This window comes from Oxyura jamaicensis, chromosome 1 (assembly GCF_011077185.1).
Source record: "Oxyura jamaicensis isolate SHBP4307 breed ruddy duck chromosome 1, BPBGC_Ojam_1.0, whole genome shotgun sequence".
Taxonomy (NCBI): domain Eukaryota; kingdom Metazoa; phylum Chordata; class Aves; order Anseriformes; family Anatidae; genus Oxyura; species Oxyura jamaicensis.
The window spans coordinates 181,828,373-181,847,816 of record NC_048893.1 but is presented as its reverse complement, the minus strand read 5'-3'; the positions used below and the strand labels follow the sequence as shown (position 1 = coordinate 181,847,816).

Here is a 19,444-nt window from a genome sequence, read left to right as displayed (position 1 = left end):
TCAGCTGTTCCTTGGCTCTTGTCCAAACCACAAGGTCGGTCTCAGTTGGCTTTTGAGACAGGTTCCCCATTTTTGTCAGGAAACATCCTCTGTGAGGGGCCCCAAGACTCCTTGTTTCGGTTAATTTTCACAGTAGTAAGCAAAGACACTCAGCAACATCTATTTTAATGCAATTAAGCAAGCCCCCATTCTTCTATCCCCGGCTTCAATGACACTCCACCACAGCAGCGCTTGCTGTAAGACTTCTGGAGACTTTTTTTTCCTGGGGCATTGGTGTTAACTGACATTGAACAGTTGGATTATGTCAATTTTGGTACAGTCCTTGGTTCTGCATGCGTGTAGGGATGTGTGAATGAAAGGAGGAGGATGTTTGGATCAGAGTATTGGGACTGAAAAGCAAAGTCAGTGAATATAGAGGGTTGATATCTAGTCAGCAAGACATTTTCTGGCAAGAGGTTATTTTCATACAGCATACTTTTTTTTTTTTCATTATCTAAGCCTTTTTTTTTTTTTCCATTTACTTTCTAATAAAAGTTTATATGAGAGCTGTTACATGGGTTATTTTATACGGCCTTTTATCAAAGAGAAAACGAATCCTCCCTTAGGAAGAATGACTCTAGTAACACGTTTTCTGTAGCTTACTACTGTTAAAGAGAACTTGGGCAGAAACATTTTATCCCTCAGAGTAGCGGACACCCAAATGTGCAGGGAACCCAGCGCTGTGCCGGTACACAGCACCGGCGCCACCACGGACACACCCTCGCAGCGGGGAGGACACCGTTTGTATCGTGGAAAACTGCACGTGGAGGGAAGGCATTTCCACAACACGTTCTGTTCGGCCTCAGTTCTTCCTCCGCCTCCCCAGCCCGCCGAGCCGCGCTGAGGGGAGGAGCGAGCCCGGCTCCAGCCGCCCGCCAAGCGCTGAGGCGAGGCGGCGGCCGCCATTTCCCCGCCCCCCGCCCGGCACGGCGGGAACAGCGGCCCGCCTCCGCGCGCACGCGCGGCTTGTGAGGGAGCGTTGGCGCCGGGATTGGAACGGCGGCGGGCGCGGGGCCGCGCGGCTCGGGGGCGCGCAGCGGAGCGCGGCCCCGGGGGAGGCCGGCCCCGGGCGTGAGGCGATGCGGCGGTGGCCGCCGTGCTCTGCCGGGGGCCGGAGGGAGGTAAAGGTCCCGGGCTGACGGAGGGCGGCTGCGGGTGGGGGGTGGTGAGGCAGGTGGGCTGCCTCCCCTTCTGGAGCCTGGGGCAGCTGGGGTGGCTCCCGGTGCGTCAGGTTTGCACTGAATGGGTTAAAGAGTGTATGTTATATATCATCAGGCGTTTGGCTTTCAGCAAGTGGCTTAAAGAGTGTATGCTGTATGAGTATATACACTTCTACAGGTGTTTATAGGGCATCTGTCACGTGGGGAGCTGGCTTTATGGCAGGAGAAATGAAGCGTGTCACGATGAAAGTATCCCGAGGCACACAGGAGAGCCTTCCTGCAGTCTGTGCCTGTCTTGTGAACACGGCTTCACGGCTGTGTAGTGCCTCGCAGGCCGCTCGGAGCTCGTGGGGTGTGAGCTGTGGCCGTGTGAGGACACACTGGGGCTGTCACAGACCTGGTGTGAAGGAGCGGCTGTGGGTGGCTTGCTCTACCTGTAACACTTAAAAAGTATCCTCCCTGTCCTGTATTTTTTCCTGTATTTGCTGAATATTTCTACTATCTCCAGTGTAAGTCCTCACACTCTCTTGTTTTCATACCACAGTCACCACTACAGTGGACAGGCACCACACAGTCGCATCACAGCCGCCAAGAGATGCAGGAGAGCGGGGTTAGGAGCTGCCCAGCTCGCCTCACTGGGAGCGAGGCCGCCAGACAGAGCGTTCTGATTTCTCCCCAGGTTTCTCAACAAGTGTTCCAGTAATCTGACGGATAAGAAAATGGCTTGCAGATCTGTGGAAAGACCAACCTTCTTTGAAATATTTAAGATGCGTTGCAGTGATTCAGGTACAGCATGACTACACTAAACATGTTCTGTTAGGCTTTCTTTCTGGACATTGATATTTTATACACATTTGCTGTAAGCTGTATGTTCCTTAGAGAAGTACTGTGCAACTTGTTAGCTGTTGTGCTTGCCCCAAATCTCTGCCATTACGTACTTTTTAAATACAATTATCTTAACTGTAGTTTTTTCGTAATGTACGTTCAGTTGCTTTTATGTACTTTTTTTTTTTTTTTTAACCTGTGTTTCCTTATGTACTTACATGCAGGCCAAGTTTAGTCTTTTGCCAAATGTGCCAACAGTAGCGTGATATTTCAGTGTTAAAAGGAACCTGTCTAACTTGGCGGTCTGAGAAAAATAAGGCATAAACTAAACTTAAAGCATTTTAAACAAACCAGATATTTTTCTGCTCTTTGGTTAGTTTTGCTAATGGTCTTAGAAGTTTAGCAGACTTTTTTTTTTTTTTTTTTTTTTAACACTGTGGATATGAGAATTCAGAACTATCTAGAATCATAATAAGCAGAGTTATGGTAGCGGAATCAGAGAATTACTTAGGGTAGAAAAGGCCTCCAAGATCATCAAGTCCAGCTATTAAAGTTGGGAAGGAGTAAAGTTAAACTGTTAAAGTTGGAGGGGGTAAAGCGTTTTCCTGCTGGCATGTAAATGCCTAATAAATTTTCGCATTCTCTATTGAACATTAATTTTGTATTAATTTACAACTAATTATGTCCTTTTGTGCGTGTCATATTGAATGGAGATTGCCATGTTAATATGGAAATGTGGTTTAATAACATACGAACTCATACTTTTTACCATAAGTTATTTGCATGAGATTTGGCAGGTTTTTTTTGTTTTGTTTGTGTGTTTTGTTTTGTTTTTTATGTGGTTTTCTATGGTTTTCTTATAGACTTAGGGCCTATAAGTCTGAACTGGTTTGAAGAACTCAGCTCAGAAGCACCCCCATACGAACCTAAATTGTTAGGAGAGCTTGATGGTCCCATCGATCAAACTTCTTTTAAAACTCCAAAGGCAAAACCCTCCATGTACAGCCAGCTGACATCAACTCCACCAATTTTTAAAGAACAAAATACAATAATGCCACCATTTTCCTCTCCTGGAAGAGAACTGGATCAGAAAAAAATAGGAACAAGTGAGTAAATTTTTGTGAAACTGTGTGTTTAAAGGCTTCTTGTGTGCTCAAGACATGAGGGACTTTTTTTTTAAAAAAAAAACCTTTGTTGTTTGCTTGTGACTCTTAATGTGATAGATAATGCTACTGCAGAAATTGTATAAACAAAATGCTTAGCCTTGGTAGGCTTGTGAAGACCACTTCTAAAAATGCAGAGTTAATGTTAATGAACTCAGCCTGACAATAAGATGATAATGCATGCATACATGCAGAATTCACTGTAGAAACCTATCCTAGTCCTGATAATCTATGTGCTGTTAATACAAAGATTATATGAGCTTATTGGTGTGGTGTGGTGACTGACAACCAGAGTGAGTTTTACTGTTTGACTTTGGTTTTACACAAAATATCCGAAAAATATTTTCACAAGAGAAGATGGTGTTTATCGTGCTGAAGTGTGAGATAATAGGAAGCTCCTTAAGCTATCTTAGAAATACTTAAAATACTAAGCTCTTTGAGTTAGCAAAACCATAAGACACAAGAGAAAAAGTGACAGAACTTTCCAAATGGAAGAGAGTAAGTTCTGTATTGGTACTTCTTTTGACATGATTTCCAAATCCCATGTATGTCATAAAAGTGCTTGTTACTCTGCGCCTTTTTAATATCCCAGCTAGTCATGGTACCCATCCTTCTTGGACAGAAAGATGTATATTTTTTATGGAGAATGTATGCAACATAGTATGTAAGAATCTTTTCAATGCAAGAATATTGAACCCCGTTCCTGCAGTTACCTTGTTTGTACATCTACTGTATCTGTGTTGTGTCCTCCTACCAACAAGATGAGCTTTTCTAATCAGGTTACACAGGACACTCCTTATTTCTAGAGTTGTTAGATCCTAAAGCAGGGCTTTTAAAGGTGTCGAACTGTTCCTGTTCAAATAGAGCTTTACACCATTGCTTCCATGAAATGCTGTTACTCTGTTCATTTCTTTTAAGTTTATTGTTGAGCTTGTGCTCAATTTAGGTGACCATGTTTCTTCTAACTTGAGCTATTCAGACTTTCACAGCATTGAGTCCCTAGTGAATTCTTGGTAGCAGTTCCTAAGACGGAAACAAAGGAGACTTACTGTCTCATTTGAAACCCCTTCCTGTTACAAAGGGGTTACTTTAGCTCTGTGGATGCTTGTTTACACTCCTTAGTGAAAGGAAGAAGACTATTACTGAAGTTTCTGTGGCTACCTGTGGCTGGCCTGAAGCCCTTTAATCACAGTTTTCTTGGCTGGAGTCAGCTGGCTCACACACCTGGGTTTCCTTCTTGTGAAAGTGAGAGCATGGATGGAAGCTGGTGGGTTTCACTTTAACGTGGTACTGGGACGTGGGCATGCTGTGGACTCAGGAATTTAGAAGCAGAGAGAGAAATACGGAAACCTAGGTCTAATTTCTGAGGTAGAAATCACTTAGAAATTTCTGATTGGGAACTGTTTTGAGTGGATGCTTGCTCACGTGAGAGGTTCATTGTTGAGAGTTTTCTGCTGCTTTGGTGGGCATACTTTCTCTTTTATATGCAGACAGACAGCATACAAGTATCTGCTAATACCAGAGGCAGTACCTCCTATAACAATTACAGAAATTATATATATATTACTTAATGCTGCTTATTCTAATTAAGAATTCTTATATGTCTTAAGTAAATTTGATATAAGGTGACAAAATGAGTTATTTTTGGCTGTGCACATGCATTTGGCATAAATATATTGAGCTTTCTTTGGATATAGAATTGAGTATGCTCAAAACAGTAGAGAAGGTCGCATTAGATGTGATTTTTGGTACTAAAAATCAGGCTTGGTATAATATTTAAAGCTTATATTTACACTTCAAAACTGAAACAGTTACTGCAAGATTGTGTTGATTATTATATTATATTTTTTAGGCAGAGAGAATTTTACAAGTCCAAGTATCATAGGAAGAAAAAGAGATCAAGAAAATGAAATACTAACTTCTCCTCTTGGTACCTGCCCCAACTTCCTTGCTGCCAGGTATGCTGATGTGTCAATGCAGTGTAAAATAAACTGAATTTTAAGCAAAAAGCAGCATTAAAACCACTGTATTCGTCTGGTAGACTTCTTAAGAGCAATGAATAAATCTTTCATATTTTGCATGTTCCTGATACTTACTGGTTGCTAAATAAAATGCTAGCTGGTTCTGGAGATTTTGCTTGTAGGTGTTCTTCCTACCTATTTTTCTACTCCTTTGTAGCTGCCACGTGACAGTTAGCATTATTTCAGCTTCCCAAGTCCTGAATATCCAGTGCAAGTAATAGCAGTAGTGCTGTATGTACCATGTGTTTCTAAAGTAGTGACTTGTAAAGCTATTTATAATATTTACTGTGATTTTTGTAGTAATGGCCTCAGTTTCTACATCTGATAGCATATTTTTCCATTTAAGCTGCTCAAGGTGCTCGCGTTGGTTATAAAGAACAGTTAAGCTATTTATTTAATTAAAATAAATTGGGCCAATTTCCATGGTTTCATACAGCATGTTAAAAAGAGCATAAATTGTATTGAAATCTAGTATAATATTTGTCAGACAAATATTGAACATTAACATTTCACAAAAGAAGCATTTTATAGTTTGACAAACATATTGTAAGCTTTAAAATGCCAATTGGTGGTTAGGAAAAAGCTACATTTTATTTAGTCAGAGAAACAGCTATGATTGCAATGAGAAAATAAGGGAGGCAGTAAAGTACGTAATGTCTGCTGTAAGTATTTATTACTTTCAGAAATTGATGAGTGAAATTATTTTTTTGTTGTTGGCAGCCCAGCTATTTTAAGGAATGCTTACAGAACACCGCAGAGAAGTAATATTCCTGGTTTGTATTTTCACTTTTTGGTTTTACAAAATACCTGACATCTGTAGATATAAGTCCTCATTTCTTAGACTTTTTGTCCTTATTATGTAATGTTTTTTAGGACCATATGGAAGCTTGTTTTGCACACCAAAATTTTTGGAGGTAAATACTTGATTCCTGCATTTTGCTTTCTTTTCCCTAGTATCTTTAGAGTTCTGTATAGGAATAACAAATGTATTTCTAGGTCCGAACTCCAAAACGTATTTCTGAAAGTCTGGGGGCAGAAGTGGATCCCGATATGTCCTGGTCAAGTTCTTTAGCTACACCTCCTACACTTGGTGCAACAGTGATCATAGGTAATTCTAAAAATGAACAGTTGCTAAGGGATGAAAACTTCTGGTTTTGACACTGGAAGTTCACAGTGTGTGAATTTCTTTATTTTCATTTTTTTCCTTTTACTTACCTATTTTAAAGGACTAAACTCTTACAGTGATGCTTTGTGGGTGAGTTTCAATAACGTAACCCTAAATGGAAGAAATTAAATGCATGTTTGCTTTCCAAAAGTTTTATTCTTCTTTATAAACCCTTAGGGAATGTTCATTTAGGAACAACATAACAAAGCCTAGAAGGAGAATTAGGTAATGATTCCTTACATTTGCTACATCACAAAACTAGATACCTGTTAGGTTAAGTCATGTGAGTATTAAGTTTAAGGATGTAGCTTGTTGAGTAAACCTCCAAGCAGCCGTGTTGGATTCAGCATTTTAAGCTCTATTGCTGTGCTCACCACTGTATCGATGCAGGTAGGATGGACTGAGATACTCATCTCAATTGGGGATCCCTTCTGTTGTGGGTGGTACTCTTCATGAGGCTGCCGAATTGTCATTTGGGGCATTCATGGCTTCAGAAAGATGTGACTTGGAGAGAAAGTACCCTTAACTTTAAGATACTCTTCTGGGAAATGAGTTCTGGTTTGAACTCTCGTCTCACTTTCTGTATGAGCATACTAGTTTGCAGTCCTTATACCCGCTTTCTACTGTCTCTTCTGTAAAAGGAGAAAGTGAGTCATTTGGCTGTTACATGAGGGGCTTCAGTTACTAATCTTGATACCACCTAGGAGCCCAGATGTCATGTTTATGAAAGGTGTTACTGCAAAATAACAGCTCTTCATAAAGCATCTTAAAAGTAGGGTTCATGCTCTCCTTTTGTCATGTAGGTGAAAAGATAGTCCTGTTTAGTGGAAATGGAAGGTTAAGGAAAAAAAAAAAGTCAAATTCCTTACAGCAACTTGAAGATCTCAAGATCCCATGACCGAAAAAAAATAGAGTAGTGCCATGAGTAACCCCTGGAAAGGGGACTGGCAGCAGCAGCAGCCACATGCTGTGATTTTGGGTGTTTTATGCTGTTATGAAACTGCATGCTGTTCCTCAGACCCACCTGCAGGATGCTTTAGTTAGAACTTTTTGTTACTTTTATTAGTATTTTGTTTACATATTTCAGTTGCATTTAAAATAATCGAAAGAAAACCCTCCCAAAACACAACTTTATTTGAACATTTGACAAATCACTTAGGAGCAAATGAACTGTCTTCTCTGTCTTTCTTCTAAAGCTAGGGAGACCGATTCTATTTCTGGACCAAAGCAACAGGATGAAAGAGCTGAGACAGTAAGTGGTTTTAAGAGCTATGCTCTTCTTTAATTTCAGCTAAGCTGTTTAGTTTTATGCTTAGATCCTTGGGTCAAGAGCAAATAATTCTGCCATTTTCATTCCAGGCCCCCCCCATCTGGCTATTTTAAAAACTTACCGCTCACAAAACTAAGGTTGCAAAGCATGACTGTATTTTCAAAAATAACCCCCTTTGAGGAATATTTTCACTGTGTTTAAAATAAAAATTAATAAATAAAAAACAAAGCTTGACTTGAGCTGCAGTGGGAGTCATGCAAAGAGAAATCAAAGCTAGGAATTGCAATATACTACTTATCTGAGGGTTTGTTTGCTCAGCTGTATTCCCCCTTCTGTCAGAGCTCTGAGAGTTATAATTTGGCTTATGTTGTCCAATAAGTTCTTGTGCACAACCGTTTTCCCAAGAGTTAAAATTGGGAATTAATTTCAGTCCTTTGTTAGAAAAGGGGGAGTTCCTGCTTATTTGTAACTTTACTCCATGTATATGAAAGCTGGACGGCTATTCAGGATGAAGAATAGAAACATCACTATGGGATTTTGTTGCAAATATACACTTCATTCTTAATACCTGAAAATTCACAGTTAATACTTGTAACAGTCGTTTTTAAAACTTTTTTTTTTCTAAATGAACCAACTATAAGAACGCAAAATCTTTCTCCTTTGTTCCTTTTTGAGGGGCTTTGCTTGTTGTATACTGCTGAAGCCGTTCACTGCCCCTATATTCCCCCTGTGTTGATTGCAGAGTAGAATCTGGTTTTCATTGGAAATGAAATTATCAGCTTACTTGTTTACAAGAAGTATATGTATGAAAACACTACTTTTTATTGTAAGAGATGCAGAATTATTCAGGTGTTGCAGCTGTTCACTTGGGTGCTGTACTCCTAGTGCCACTGGTGTATGTAACAGCTGATATCTTTGGCTTACAGGTTTTGCACAACTTTTCTTCTGACCATGATGAATGTCCTGGGAAGATTGATACCAGTCTGCTGTCTGTACCAGAGACAGTAAAGCTAAATGTTGAAGATGTTACCAAAGATTTTGGTATGTATTGATGCCTTACTGGCATTACTGAGTATTTTGTGAAGCAAGGCTGAGGGTTAAGTTGCATCGTATGTCTTGAGCTGACCTTACAGCTTATTTCCTCTGCCAGCTGTGGATTCTCACTTCCTGAATTGGTTAGCCTTTGTAAAACTCATCTGGCAATAGAAAAGAAAAAAGTCAATTTCTGTTAAATCAATGAATCAAACCAGGCTACCATGCCGTTGGATGACAGCCAGCTTTGTGCTGGTGTAAGTGAAGGTGTAAGGCCGTGTGGGAGAGCTGAGGGAGAAAAAAGGTACAGGGCAAGACTACTGCTGACTATAGAATAGGTTTAGTTTAAACGTGAACTTTCAGCCTGATGCTCATTATTCTGTGGTGAGCTTGTTTTTTATTCTTGCTATGTGTTCTTTATTCATGTATTTGTAGTTCAAAACATGACAAATCCTTTAGGAAAAATGAATGCAGAAAATACTTAAGGCAAATAAATTTTGGTTCTGTGTTCTTAGAACGTAAGTGAACGAGTGAAAATATACGGTCTAGTTTGAGCTTTTTGAGAAATGGTGGCATAAGGGATGAATATTAACAAGGAAATTTATGTGTGGGTGTAAAAGGGTGTTGGAGAGATTGACACAGGCTAGATGGGATGATGTATCATTGGGATTGTATGTCTCCCCCTTAACTGAAGGGAATGCCCTAAAAACATTGTTCAGTGATAAATGTGAAAATTGTAGCATAAATAATCAGGTTAACATTGGACAAGGAGGGCTGAGAATGCTGGGATCAGGAAGCATTGTGTCTTGCAGCGCGATACATGCTCCTACTTTTGTATTGTAGGTTCAAGCATGATGAGAAAAAAACGGGGTTATGGTGAATATAATCAAGCCATTTGTAGTCAGTAAAATGCTTTTAGAAATAAAGGACTAATTAATGTCCTGTGTCACATTCCAAAATGTGTTATTACACAGCATAATACGTTAGAGAAGCCTGGTGAAAATAATGTAAATAGGTAAAAATAAGAAACAGAAGCTTTCTTCTTCTAAGTATAAAACAATTTATGCAAATGGCTCTTTTTCTGTCTTCTGTTGAGAATAGTTAAATGTTGGTTTTCTCTGGAGTAGTAGTTTTGTATTAACATGAAAAACAATCAGTTTTATTAGGAATATGTTTTCTTTCAGTTAAAGGGATTATTTATATTGTACCTGTTAGGTCTTTAATAAACCTTGAGAATGAATATATGCACTCAGTCCAAAATATTAAGAACTACCAAATACTTCAAAGATTTTTGATGGATTTTTTGAGTTGTAACATCTATTTTGGGGGAAAAGGAAAACTTCTTTATATATTTTTCCCTGATGTAAACTGATGTACACGTAGTGTAGCTATGGACTGCAAGATGTGTACTGTCATTTATCAATACTTCAGATTTTCACAAAAGGAGCTAAATAGGCACGTGGTCTTTTATATTTGTTTATAATACCATCATTAATTCCTAAAGTTCATATTCCTCGTTCAAGTAAGCCTAAGGTTTGTCATTGTAACACTCAGCTTTAGGCATCTGGCCCTTGTAGCAGAATTTATAGCTTTGTTGTACGGTTTCTTTGCAAATACAGTAATGTGTATGTTGTCTAGGGAGCTATTTAAATTGAAAATCTGATGGGGAACATGAACTTCTGTACCGTTTTACCCTGGCCTGTTGCCTAAGACTTCATAGCATTTAATTCAAAGAACAAAATTACATCACTCCCTTCATAACCCTGATCAGAGTAAATGGTGTTGTCTATCTACTTCAGTATCTACAGCTATTAATGAGGTAGGAGAAATGGATTCAATACTCTACTTACAAGGATTCAAACTCAAAATAGGACAGTGTGTTCTGACAGTCAATATATTAGTCCAGAGTAGAAACATTCCTAATTTCTAATTCCTAATTAGGAATCCCAATTCCTAATTTCTGATGTTTAAGCCTCTTTTTTTTTTCCTTGAGTGTTGTATTTCTCCAGGAGGAGAGACTCTGAGAAAACACATTAAGTCGTTATCGCCTGGTTAGGACACTTAATGGAGGAAAAAAGGAGAATTATCCTTTTCAGCCCTAGTTTTTGGGGGTTACTTGTTTCCCTGACACTCCACTGAGTCAAAATTAACTTTTCTGTTTATTTGTTTGATTTATTTTTTTTATTTATTTATTGAATTATATATTTTTTTGCGGTAGCTGTTTTTTCCCCTCTCTGCCATCAGGTTATTCAGTGTACGAGCATTATCTTCATAATCTTTCAGATAGCCCTGGCTTTCTTTCTCTATTAAAGGTAATGGCTTCTGTTCAAGTAAAAAGTAGTACAAATGATGATTCTTGGAAAACTTTGACAAATGATTACAGGATGAAAGCATGTGGACTCAAAAGTTACTCCAGAGGAACGTACTTTAATAAGGGACAAGGACTTGCACCCCCAATCTATAGTGTTATAGTTCTCTTCTTTTTGAGATCTTATTTAGATATCTTCTGCCACTCAGGCAAAAAAAAAAAAAAAAAAAAAAAGGTAAAGAGAATGAGAAACTGTTTAGAAGATGTGTTGAGAAAGGTGGCGGCCGTGGGCATGAGCCATTAGTGGAGTGTATTGCAGTTAGGTGGGGGTGTGACCAAGCATTGGGAAATAGTTTGTGGATCTCCAAATGGAAAAGCTTTCAGATACTTATCTAACATTTCTAGGAGGGAAAAAGTAGTTCTGAATCATAGAAATTGTACCTAAAAAAATGCTTATGCCAGAAGTGATGTTACTGGTTTTGTGCCAAAGGAAAACAGAGGACAATGATGTTTCTGCATATGTCTTGGATATGGAAAAAGAAGTTTTCTACCCTTGAAAAGTACCTTCAAAATAAAACCTAACTATTTTTTCTGAATGTGAAACATTTTGATAGGTAGGCATAGTTTCATACATTTGAGAAGGTGTTTTGTTTTAATATGTAAGATTTTAATGCTGTCTGTAAAATAGAGTTCAGGTTATTTTTTTTCCTCTTCTCTACAAAATTTCATTACAGTAAGAAAATCTCATATTTCTAATATTGGTATGAATCATTCGGCATTTCTGAAAATCTGAAATTTCTGAAAAGCAATAAAAAGTTTTTTTCTAAATCCTTCTAGACATTACGCTATTCTGTATCAAAACAAAAGATACAGTTTAGTAGAATCATACTTAAATAACAGTTCCCTGAACTGCCAGTTAACACAAAAATAGGCAGTGTCTTAAGGTGTTTATTGCCTAGCACTTGGTATAAATTTGAGAGGAAAAAATCTAGACAGGTATCTTGTAAGGTTTTCTACTCACTCTCCTGGCTATAGGGCAGAAAAAATGTTTTGAGGCAGATAAGTTTCATCTTGGAAACTTTAACCATCACCGTGGTCCTCAGTAGGCTGTCACATCTGCACATGTCACTTGCCTACTGTCTCCTCTGTTTAACAGAGAGGTTGGAGAGTAACTGACTTTAAAGACGTGCACATTTATCTTTCCAAACTGAATCCTGAGTAATTATCATAAAATTGAAAGCTGTATTTACCTGTAAAAATGCAATGCTGTTACTAAGTTATTTCCTAAAACTTAATTTTTATTAATTTCCTTTCCTCATCTTCTTTAAACTAGAGTCGGAGATGTTGGATGGTTTTTTTGGGGAGATGGATAGCTTTGAGGATACACTCAATGTGCCCGCTGAATCCAGCGGAACTCTGCTGCTACAGCCACGTGTTCTGGATGAAACAGACAAGTGTGAAACAAAAATAGATGAAGCACAAGGAGAGGGGGATGTTCCTTCTGAACAGCCTGTTAGAAGAAAGACTGGCGTTTCACAGGAAGTGGAAATGGCTAACGGGGCTGAAAAAAGCCACCCTATTGCAATGAAGGATTCTTTATTCCAAATCACCGATGAAGATTTGGGGGATAGTAAAGATGTCTGCTTAATAGGACATGAAGAAGAACTGGATTTGCTTAGGATCACAGGAAACGTGCGAGGTAACAGAACAGAGAAATCATGTGAGAACGAGAAGCTTGTGAAAGATGATGTGCTGTCTTCGTCAAGTCAGTGGTCACAGCTGAACCTGTCTGGTCTTGATGTAACTCATCTGGAAATGTCTATGTGTAGCTCTCCATCCCTTGATTTATGTACGGACAAAGATTTAAAAGAGAAAACAGCCCTAATGACCAAGGATGATGCTGTAGAAACATCTTTACTGAATACTTCGGGCTGGAAAAATGCACAACAGCTCTTGCATGCCAGTTTGTCAGATAAGCACGAGGAAACGCAAAAAAGTGGAAACAACCCAACAGCAGAAGTAATGCCAGTAAGATCTGTGTGTCTGAATCCAGAGTTAGTAAAAGGATGTGCCGCTGAGAAGGTTTCCAAAATGAGCTTTATAAACTGCAATTCTTTTCTAATCCAAAGTACGAATGTCATGGAGTATTCTGTAGTCTACAACAGCAGCTTTTCTAAGTGTGTAAAAGCAACTTCTAAATCCGTCGTAACGGATGTTCTGGCTCACCCACTAGTGTGTAGTACTACATCTGCAGATACTTGCAGCGACCTACATTTCACAAACAGTGAGAACACTCTTGCAAAATCTGGCTTTAAAAGCCTGAATACATTTTCCAGACTGAAAAACAAATCCAAGAGATTTATTTATACAATAAATAATACTTTACTGTATCAGGAAGAAAAAATACAGAAAGAAGTAACCTCTGAATTACCTGCTGATCTTATGTTTTCCCATTTGGAAACTGATTCACACAAATTTCAAGGTTGTCATGTGGCCACAGATGGTGACCCAGGTATGTTATTAAGCTTTTCTTTGTGTTTTTGTTTGTTTGAGGATTCTCTACTAAATACCTTCTTTGTAAATATTTTAGATACAAAATTTTACATTTAGATAAAATCATTTATTTGTGATAAAGTAGATCTGCAGCTGATTAATTTGGTAATGAAGGTATGGAGTTGGTCAGTTATAGTTACAGGATAGCATACACATTTTTGAGTAGTCTGGTGCTAATTTCCTTTTTCACTTTTAGATTTGTTTCTGGAATAGAAACGCCCAGATTGAGCCATTATTCTAATTGATGAGCTTTAATTGTCTTTGTCAGTGCTGTTCGGACATCCGGAGTGTTAAGGGCCATCCTGTCTTCTCAGAGATCAGAAAGAATGTTAAAATTGTGATTATTATTTTTCCTAAAATTAGAGGATTTAATACTGCAGATCTGTTTCTTTCAGAAGCACAAAATATATTTAAAAAAAAAATTACATAATGAAAGCAAGTACATGCTCCTATTTTCAAAAGCTGTTACTCTAACTAGAAGAACTATTTAATATTAAGAACAGAAGTACTTCAAGTCTGAAACAAATCCTTATGTTGAGACACGAGGAATGGAAGCCCATCTCTTCAAATTTCATTACAACCAAAGACTGACTTTTTTTAAAAACTGATGGCATTAACTGCAGGCTACTCACCTGTTTCAGGCTACTAGAAGAACATAATTAGATGAGACTGATCACCGATGCCTCTTGTTGAGGCATTCACATTTGAAAAGCTATGAATGCTACCAGTGTTAAGCATATATAAAAATGATCTTATGGGACTAAATTATATGAAAATTTGAATTTGCATTTGTTAGAATAAATGAGAACTGCTTGATTAATATATCTTTTTTTTCTAATATCTTTTCTTGTAGACTCTTCGCTTTTTGCTGAGAGGCAACTGAATATCAAGGAAAATAACTTGAGCACTTCTGTAAAAAAGGATCTAGAGGATAACTCATCCTTCAACAGTGGTATGGAACAACAAGAGCTGAGGAACTTGGGGAAAGACACCAGCGAGTATCAAGCTGCTACCTCATTAAAATGCATAGAAGCATCCAACCATCAGAAAGAAGATAAAACAGATTCTTTAAATAGTGAAAGAATTTCAAATATAAAACGAAAGGTTCTAAGTGCAGCGTGCCTAATGGCAAGAAAGCATTCCAGATTGTTTCCTGAAGACTGTTGCTTAGAGAAAGGCAAGGAAGATACATATGTGAGCCGTAATGTGAACAATGGAGCTACTGTCCCTCAGAGCCTGAAAGGACAACCTGCGCAGTCTTCTCCTAGTAATATTGATCGCTTGATTGATGTGTGCCATGACACTACATCTGTGACAAACAGAGATGTCAATAAGACTTTGAGTCAGATCAACTTCGGCATCAATAGAGTCAGCAGTGACTCTTGTAATAAAACATCAGCTGATAAAAAGTATGCTACGGACCCGCTGTCTGTAGTTGAACATAGACAAGTACTTGCACCTTTGGGAATAAATTGCTCAGGAAATGACTGCGTCAGATTAAAACAATGGGGAAAAAAAGATGTAGCTGCCTTTTCAGGAGATGTAGCTGACAATCAAGAAATGAGGTCAGTTAAAAGCGATGAAAGTCCAGAAGCAGCTGCTTGCAATAAAGTAGCTGTAGAGATTGTTAAAGAATTGTTGGATTGTGTAGATGATAATTCTTTAATTGAAGTAATTTCTGAAGTAGATAAACAAGTACCACCTATGTATTCCAACAAAAAGCCAAATGAAAACCTAGAGCATGAAGGGAAATTATCAGGAATTGTTAATGTATGCAGGTCAAATCTGAGCTTTGGTGGCTTCCAGACTGCTTCCAATAAGCAAATTAAATTCTCTGAAGACAGTATAGCAAAAGGCAAAATGCTCTTCAAAGATATTGAAAACGAATGCTTTGAAGCTTCTTACGTGGAAAGAGTCAGAAATTTTTCAAATCAAGTTCAAAAGGAGAATGTGTTTTCTTCCAATTTGGAAAGCAAATTGGGCAGTGATTTATCTGGTTCACAGACAAGGCTTACACAGTTTACTCCACATAAAGTTGATTTGTGTAAAAACTTCCCTAGAAGTCTGCATTCCTTGCAAGAACTTAACCAGACTTTGACAGCAAGCCAAGAAGCTGAAATTGCCGAAATTTCTAGTATCTTGGAAGAAACAGGCAGTCAGTTTGAATTCACACAGTTTAGAAGGCAAAGTAACGTGATGCAAACTGTTGAAAAACATGATGTTGTAACTGTAGAAACTCACGGGGCAACAAATGTGGAAAACATTTCTGAACTGGGGGAAGATACTGATTCCTGTAGCACTGTTAAATCTGAAAATCAAGTAAGAAATGACAAGTATTGTAGTACGTGGAAAGACACAAATGAAGAATGTAAAATGGTAGAATATGGAAAAGAAAACACAGTGCTTTTCCATAAAAGTAATGAAGAGGTTACTTTAGCAGACAGAGATGAAAGTGGAATATCTGACAGAGAGAGCTTTGCAATACCTGTACAGGCCAGCGTTTCTAATTTTGTAGGTTTTACTTCAGCTGGAGGTAAAAAAATAAGTATTTCTAAGGCAGCTTTGACCAGATCTGCAGAGCTTTTCAAGGACTTGGATGATAACTATTTATTCGAATCTTCTGAAGCTAATACTAAATGCAGCAATTCAAAGGGTGGGGGGAAGGCTTCAAACTGGAATTCTTTTAGTTGCCTGCCAAAAGAAAACAAAAGTGTTTCAAACATCAACAGCATAGGTGCAATTCCCCATGCACGTTCTGTTTCCCACCATTCAGAGAAAAAACATGCAGAAAATGTTAGTACATCCGAAAAGGAAAATAAAGAAAAGTGGACAAAAAGATTAATAAGTGATGATGAGCGTGTTAATTTCAGTCATGCTAACGCTAGGCATTCTGCCTACAGAATTGAAAACAGAATTCAAAAACAGAACCAGAATCATAATATTCCCAAACAAGCTTTGAATCCAGGGGATTGCCACGCTGAAGATAGCTTACAGGAAGACTCTTTGTATGTAACTTGTCTAGGAGATGCTACTGCCACTGCAGAAAATTGTGGTTTAAGTATATCAGATGAAATGGAAAACCTGTCCTCTACTGAGAAAGGAGAAGACAGAAAGCAGAAAGATGAACACTTGCCACAGAAATTTCAAACTTCTGATGATGCTATATCCATTTCTGATGGTCCTTTAGACAGTTCTCTACATGGTGTCAGTGTAAATTGTGGAGAAAGAGAAGTAGATGTTTCAGAGGACTCTGATAAACGAAAGACAAATAGTATCAATATTGAAGGAGAAGGCACCACACGTATGAGCCTGTTTGTGAATGAAAGCAGAATAAAACTAGGCTCCTACCAACATCATGGAGTACATTTGGAACAAGAGGTGGATGTTGAACCAAGTGAAGTTAAGGGAAGTTATCTGACTGGTTTCCAGACTGCTGGTGGCAAGAGAATAACAATTGCTGATGGATTTTTGGCTAAAGCTGAACAGTTTTTTTCAGAAGAAGATGTTGACTTAGGAAAACATAATGACAGTTTTAAGGATCACCTAAAGAACAGGAAACGTAGTATAAACTGCATTAAAGGCTGTGACTTCCATATTGACAATGTTGCTCAGTGTGATGCAGAAATACCTGATTGTAATAAAAAGCTTATTTCTGAAGAACCTGGGATTCGATTTAAGCAGACAAGAGAAAGTAGTCCCACTAAGCAAGCTGTGATTCGTTATAGCATTAAAGTAGATGCATTTACTAATATAGGTGAAGGTAGAAAAAGAAATTTGGTAGCTACATATGAAAAAGCTGATGTCCAACCTGGAAAGTCAGAACTAGAATCTCTTTCCAAATGGGAAAGTAAAGCTTTCAGTAGAACTTGTTTGTCTGAAGATGGAAAATTGTTTGCGGAGATGGATGTGGAATGCTCAGCAAAAAAGGATCAATCAGAAAACAGACATGATTTTCCTATGCAGTCAGCTACACCTCTGCCTTCAATGAAGGTATCAGCTAACCCTGTGGATAATTCTGTGCCTTGTGAAACAAAAAATACTTTATTTGTTGAGGATAGTAGCAAATCTAATCAGACTGTCCCCTTAGCTTATAGTAGTGTTTCACAAAGTAACTTTTCTCAGTTGAACAGGGACAGCAAGGAATTTGATTTAAAACATTTAAATCAACCTTGTTTTAATGCCGACTGCTTCACAGACGCAACTCTTAATGCTCACCAAAATCAGTCAGAAGTTGGCCTTCCTGAAGGTGGAACTAATTTAGCCTGCTTACAAGAAACGTCACTTAATTTAAATGACGGAAATCCAAAGGGTGGTCTGAAACAAACTGTGTTCAGTACAGCAAAAGGTAAAGCAGTGTTTGTTTCGGAAAGTGCATTAGCAAGTGTCAGACAATTGTTTCAAGAAGACTGCGGTGAATCTGTAAAACGTGAAGTTAAAACCAAATCAAGAATTAGTCAAATGGAAATTCCTGGAAAATCATCTTCTGTCATTCCTGCTGAGTGTCCTAATTCTGCCAAGTTTTTAGATGCTACAAAAAGAGAGGGGAATTCAGCAGCATCTCAGTTCATTAATGGAAACTTGAATGGTCAGCAAGATGCAAACCCATTTGCAGATGAAGTTTCTGTTCCAAATTCTCAGGTGCGAGGCTTTGAACAGAATACTAAGCTTTTGGGACACGTGTCTGTGCCAGATAAGCAGATAAAGCGGTCAGAATCTTCTACAAGCAACCTTGGATTTTTCAGTACAGCAAGTGGCAAGCCCGTACAACTCTCAGAAGAGTCGCTAAAGAAAGCTAGACAGCTCTTTTCTGAGATGGAAAGTAGCCATTCATCAGGATTACAGGAATTTTTAGTTGAAGAAGATGCTGAAAAATCTAAAAAACTTACTGAAGAAGTATTTCCTAGGAAAATGCAGCTAGAAGAGAGGGAAAATGCCAGCGCTAAACTGATTTCAGGTCCTGCTTTTGGGTTCAGCACTGCAAGTGGAAAACAGGTAACGGTCTCAGAAAATGCCTATCAGAAAGCAAAGGCAATTTTAAAAGAATCAGATGATTTTTTAAGCCATGAGCTCTGCATTATAGATCAACTTCATGCAATTAAAGAGAGCAGTCAACATAAAACATCTCGAACTGGTGAAGTGACCTCAGAATCCAAAATTGACAAAAGCTGCGATGAGGAGTTTGACTTTAAAAGCAACCACGCTGAGGAAATAAAGTCTTTTTCAAGCACTCACCACCTCAAGATGCCTGAGTATGTACCCCATGGTAAGAAAAACAACCAGTTGGCATTATTTAAAAATAGCTTTCAGCAAGAGGAGACTGGGTCTTTCAGAAAAGGACTGAATCTGGAGATGAAAACAGAGCCTGAAGCAGTTCCATGCAGTGCTACTGCTAAAGCAGAAATTAATGATGATCTGTTCCAAACTCCAAAAAATCACTTGAAAGTGGGCGCTGTGGGAATTGAAAAAGCTTCTGTAGGAGATCACCTTTCAGGTCGTGGAGCAAAGACTAATTCTGCGCAGTTCTTCAGTGGCAAAACGTCAGATAACAGCTTTCAAAATAAGACTTTTGGAAAGAGGCACTTCGAGGAAAAGAACTCACTTGGTAGGTCTTATATATGTTAAGTGCTGTAACAATAGTTGTTTGAGTTTTGTTCTGTTGTGTTTTTTTGTTGTTGTTTTTTCTTTTAGCATTGATATTTATTTTTTCAGGTCTTCTAGAAATTGATGTTCTTTACCTTGGTGTCAATGACAAAAATCCATGCTGCAAACAATAATTTATCTACTTTGCAGCCTTAAATGCACAGTACAAGCTAAACTTATGATGATTAATTTTGAAGGTTTTAATTTTTGAAGTTTTTTTTCATTTTATCATAACATTGTGGAAGAAGTCTCCTTTTCTCTCTTTTTA

At 38.3% G+C, this 19,444-nt stretch overlaps 1 protein-coding gene across 3 annotated transcripts in view; it reads left to right on the top strand.

The window, feature by feature from the left end:
- The first annotated feature begins 1,075 nt into the window (after window positions 1-1,075).
- Window positions 1,076-19,444, top strand: part of BRCA2 (BRCA2 DNA repair associated) — a 38,353-nt gene continuing 19,984 nt past the window's right edge. For 2 of the 3 annotated variants that reach the window (XR_004750342.1, XM_035324693.1), the window contains exons 1-11: window positions 1,076-1,160; window positions 1,879-1,985; window positions 2,888-3,130; window positions 5,040-5,145; window positions 5,929-5,981; window positions 6,082-6,122; window positions 6,205-6,316; window positions 7,570-7,625; window positions 8,570-8,684; window positions 12,317-13,495; window positions 14,390-19,138. Coding sequence is in view for 2 of the 3 variants with exons in the window: in XM_035324693.1 (XP_035180584.1) it covers window positions 1,919-1,985; window positions 2,888-3,130; window positions 5,040-5,145; window positions 5,929-5,981; window positions 6,082-6,122; window positions 6,205-6,316; window positions 7,570-7,625; window positions 8,570-8,684; window positions 12,317-13,495; window positions 14,390-19,138 (6,721 nt within the window). In the remaining variant the exon portion in view is untranslated. The remainder of the gene's footprint in view (window positions 1,161-1,878; window positions 1,986-2,887; window positions 3,131-5,039; window positions 5,146-5,928; window positions 5,982-6,081; window positions 6,123-6,204; window positions 6,317-7,569; window positions 7,626-8,569; window positions 8,685-12,316; window positions 13,496-14,389; window positions 19,139-19,444) is intronic. The other variant, XM_035324684.1, reaches the window with a different exon arrangement.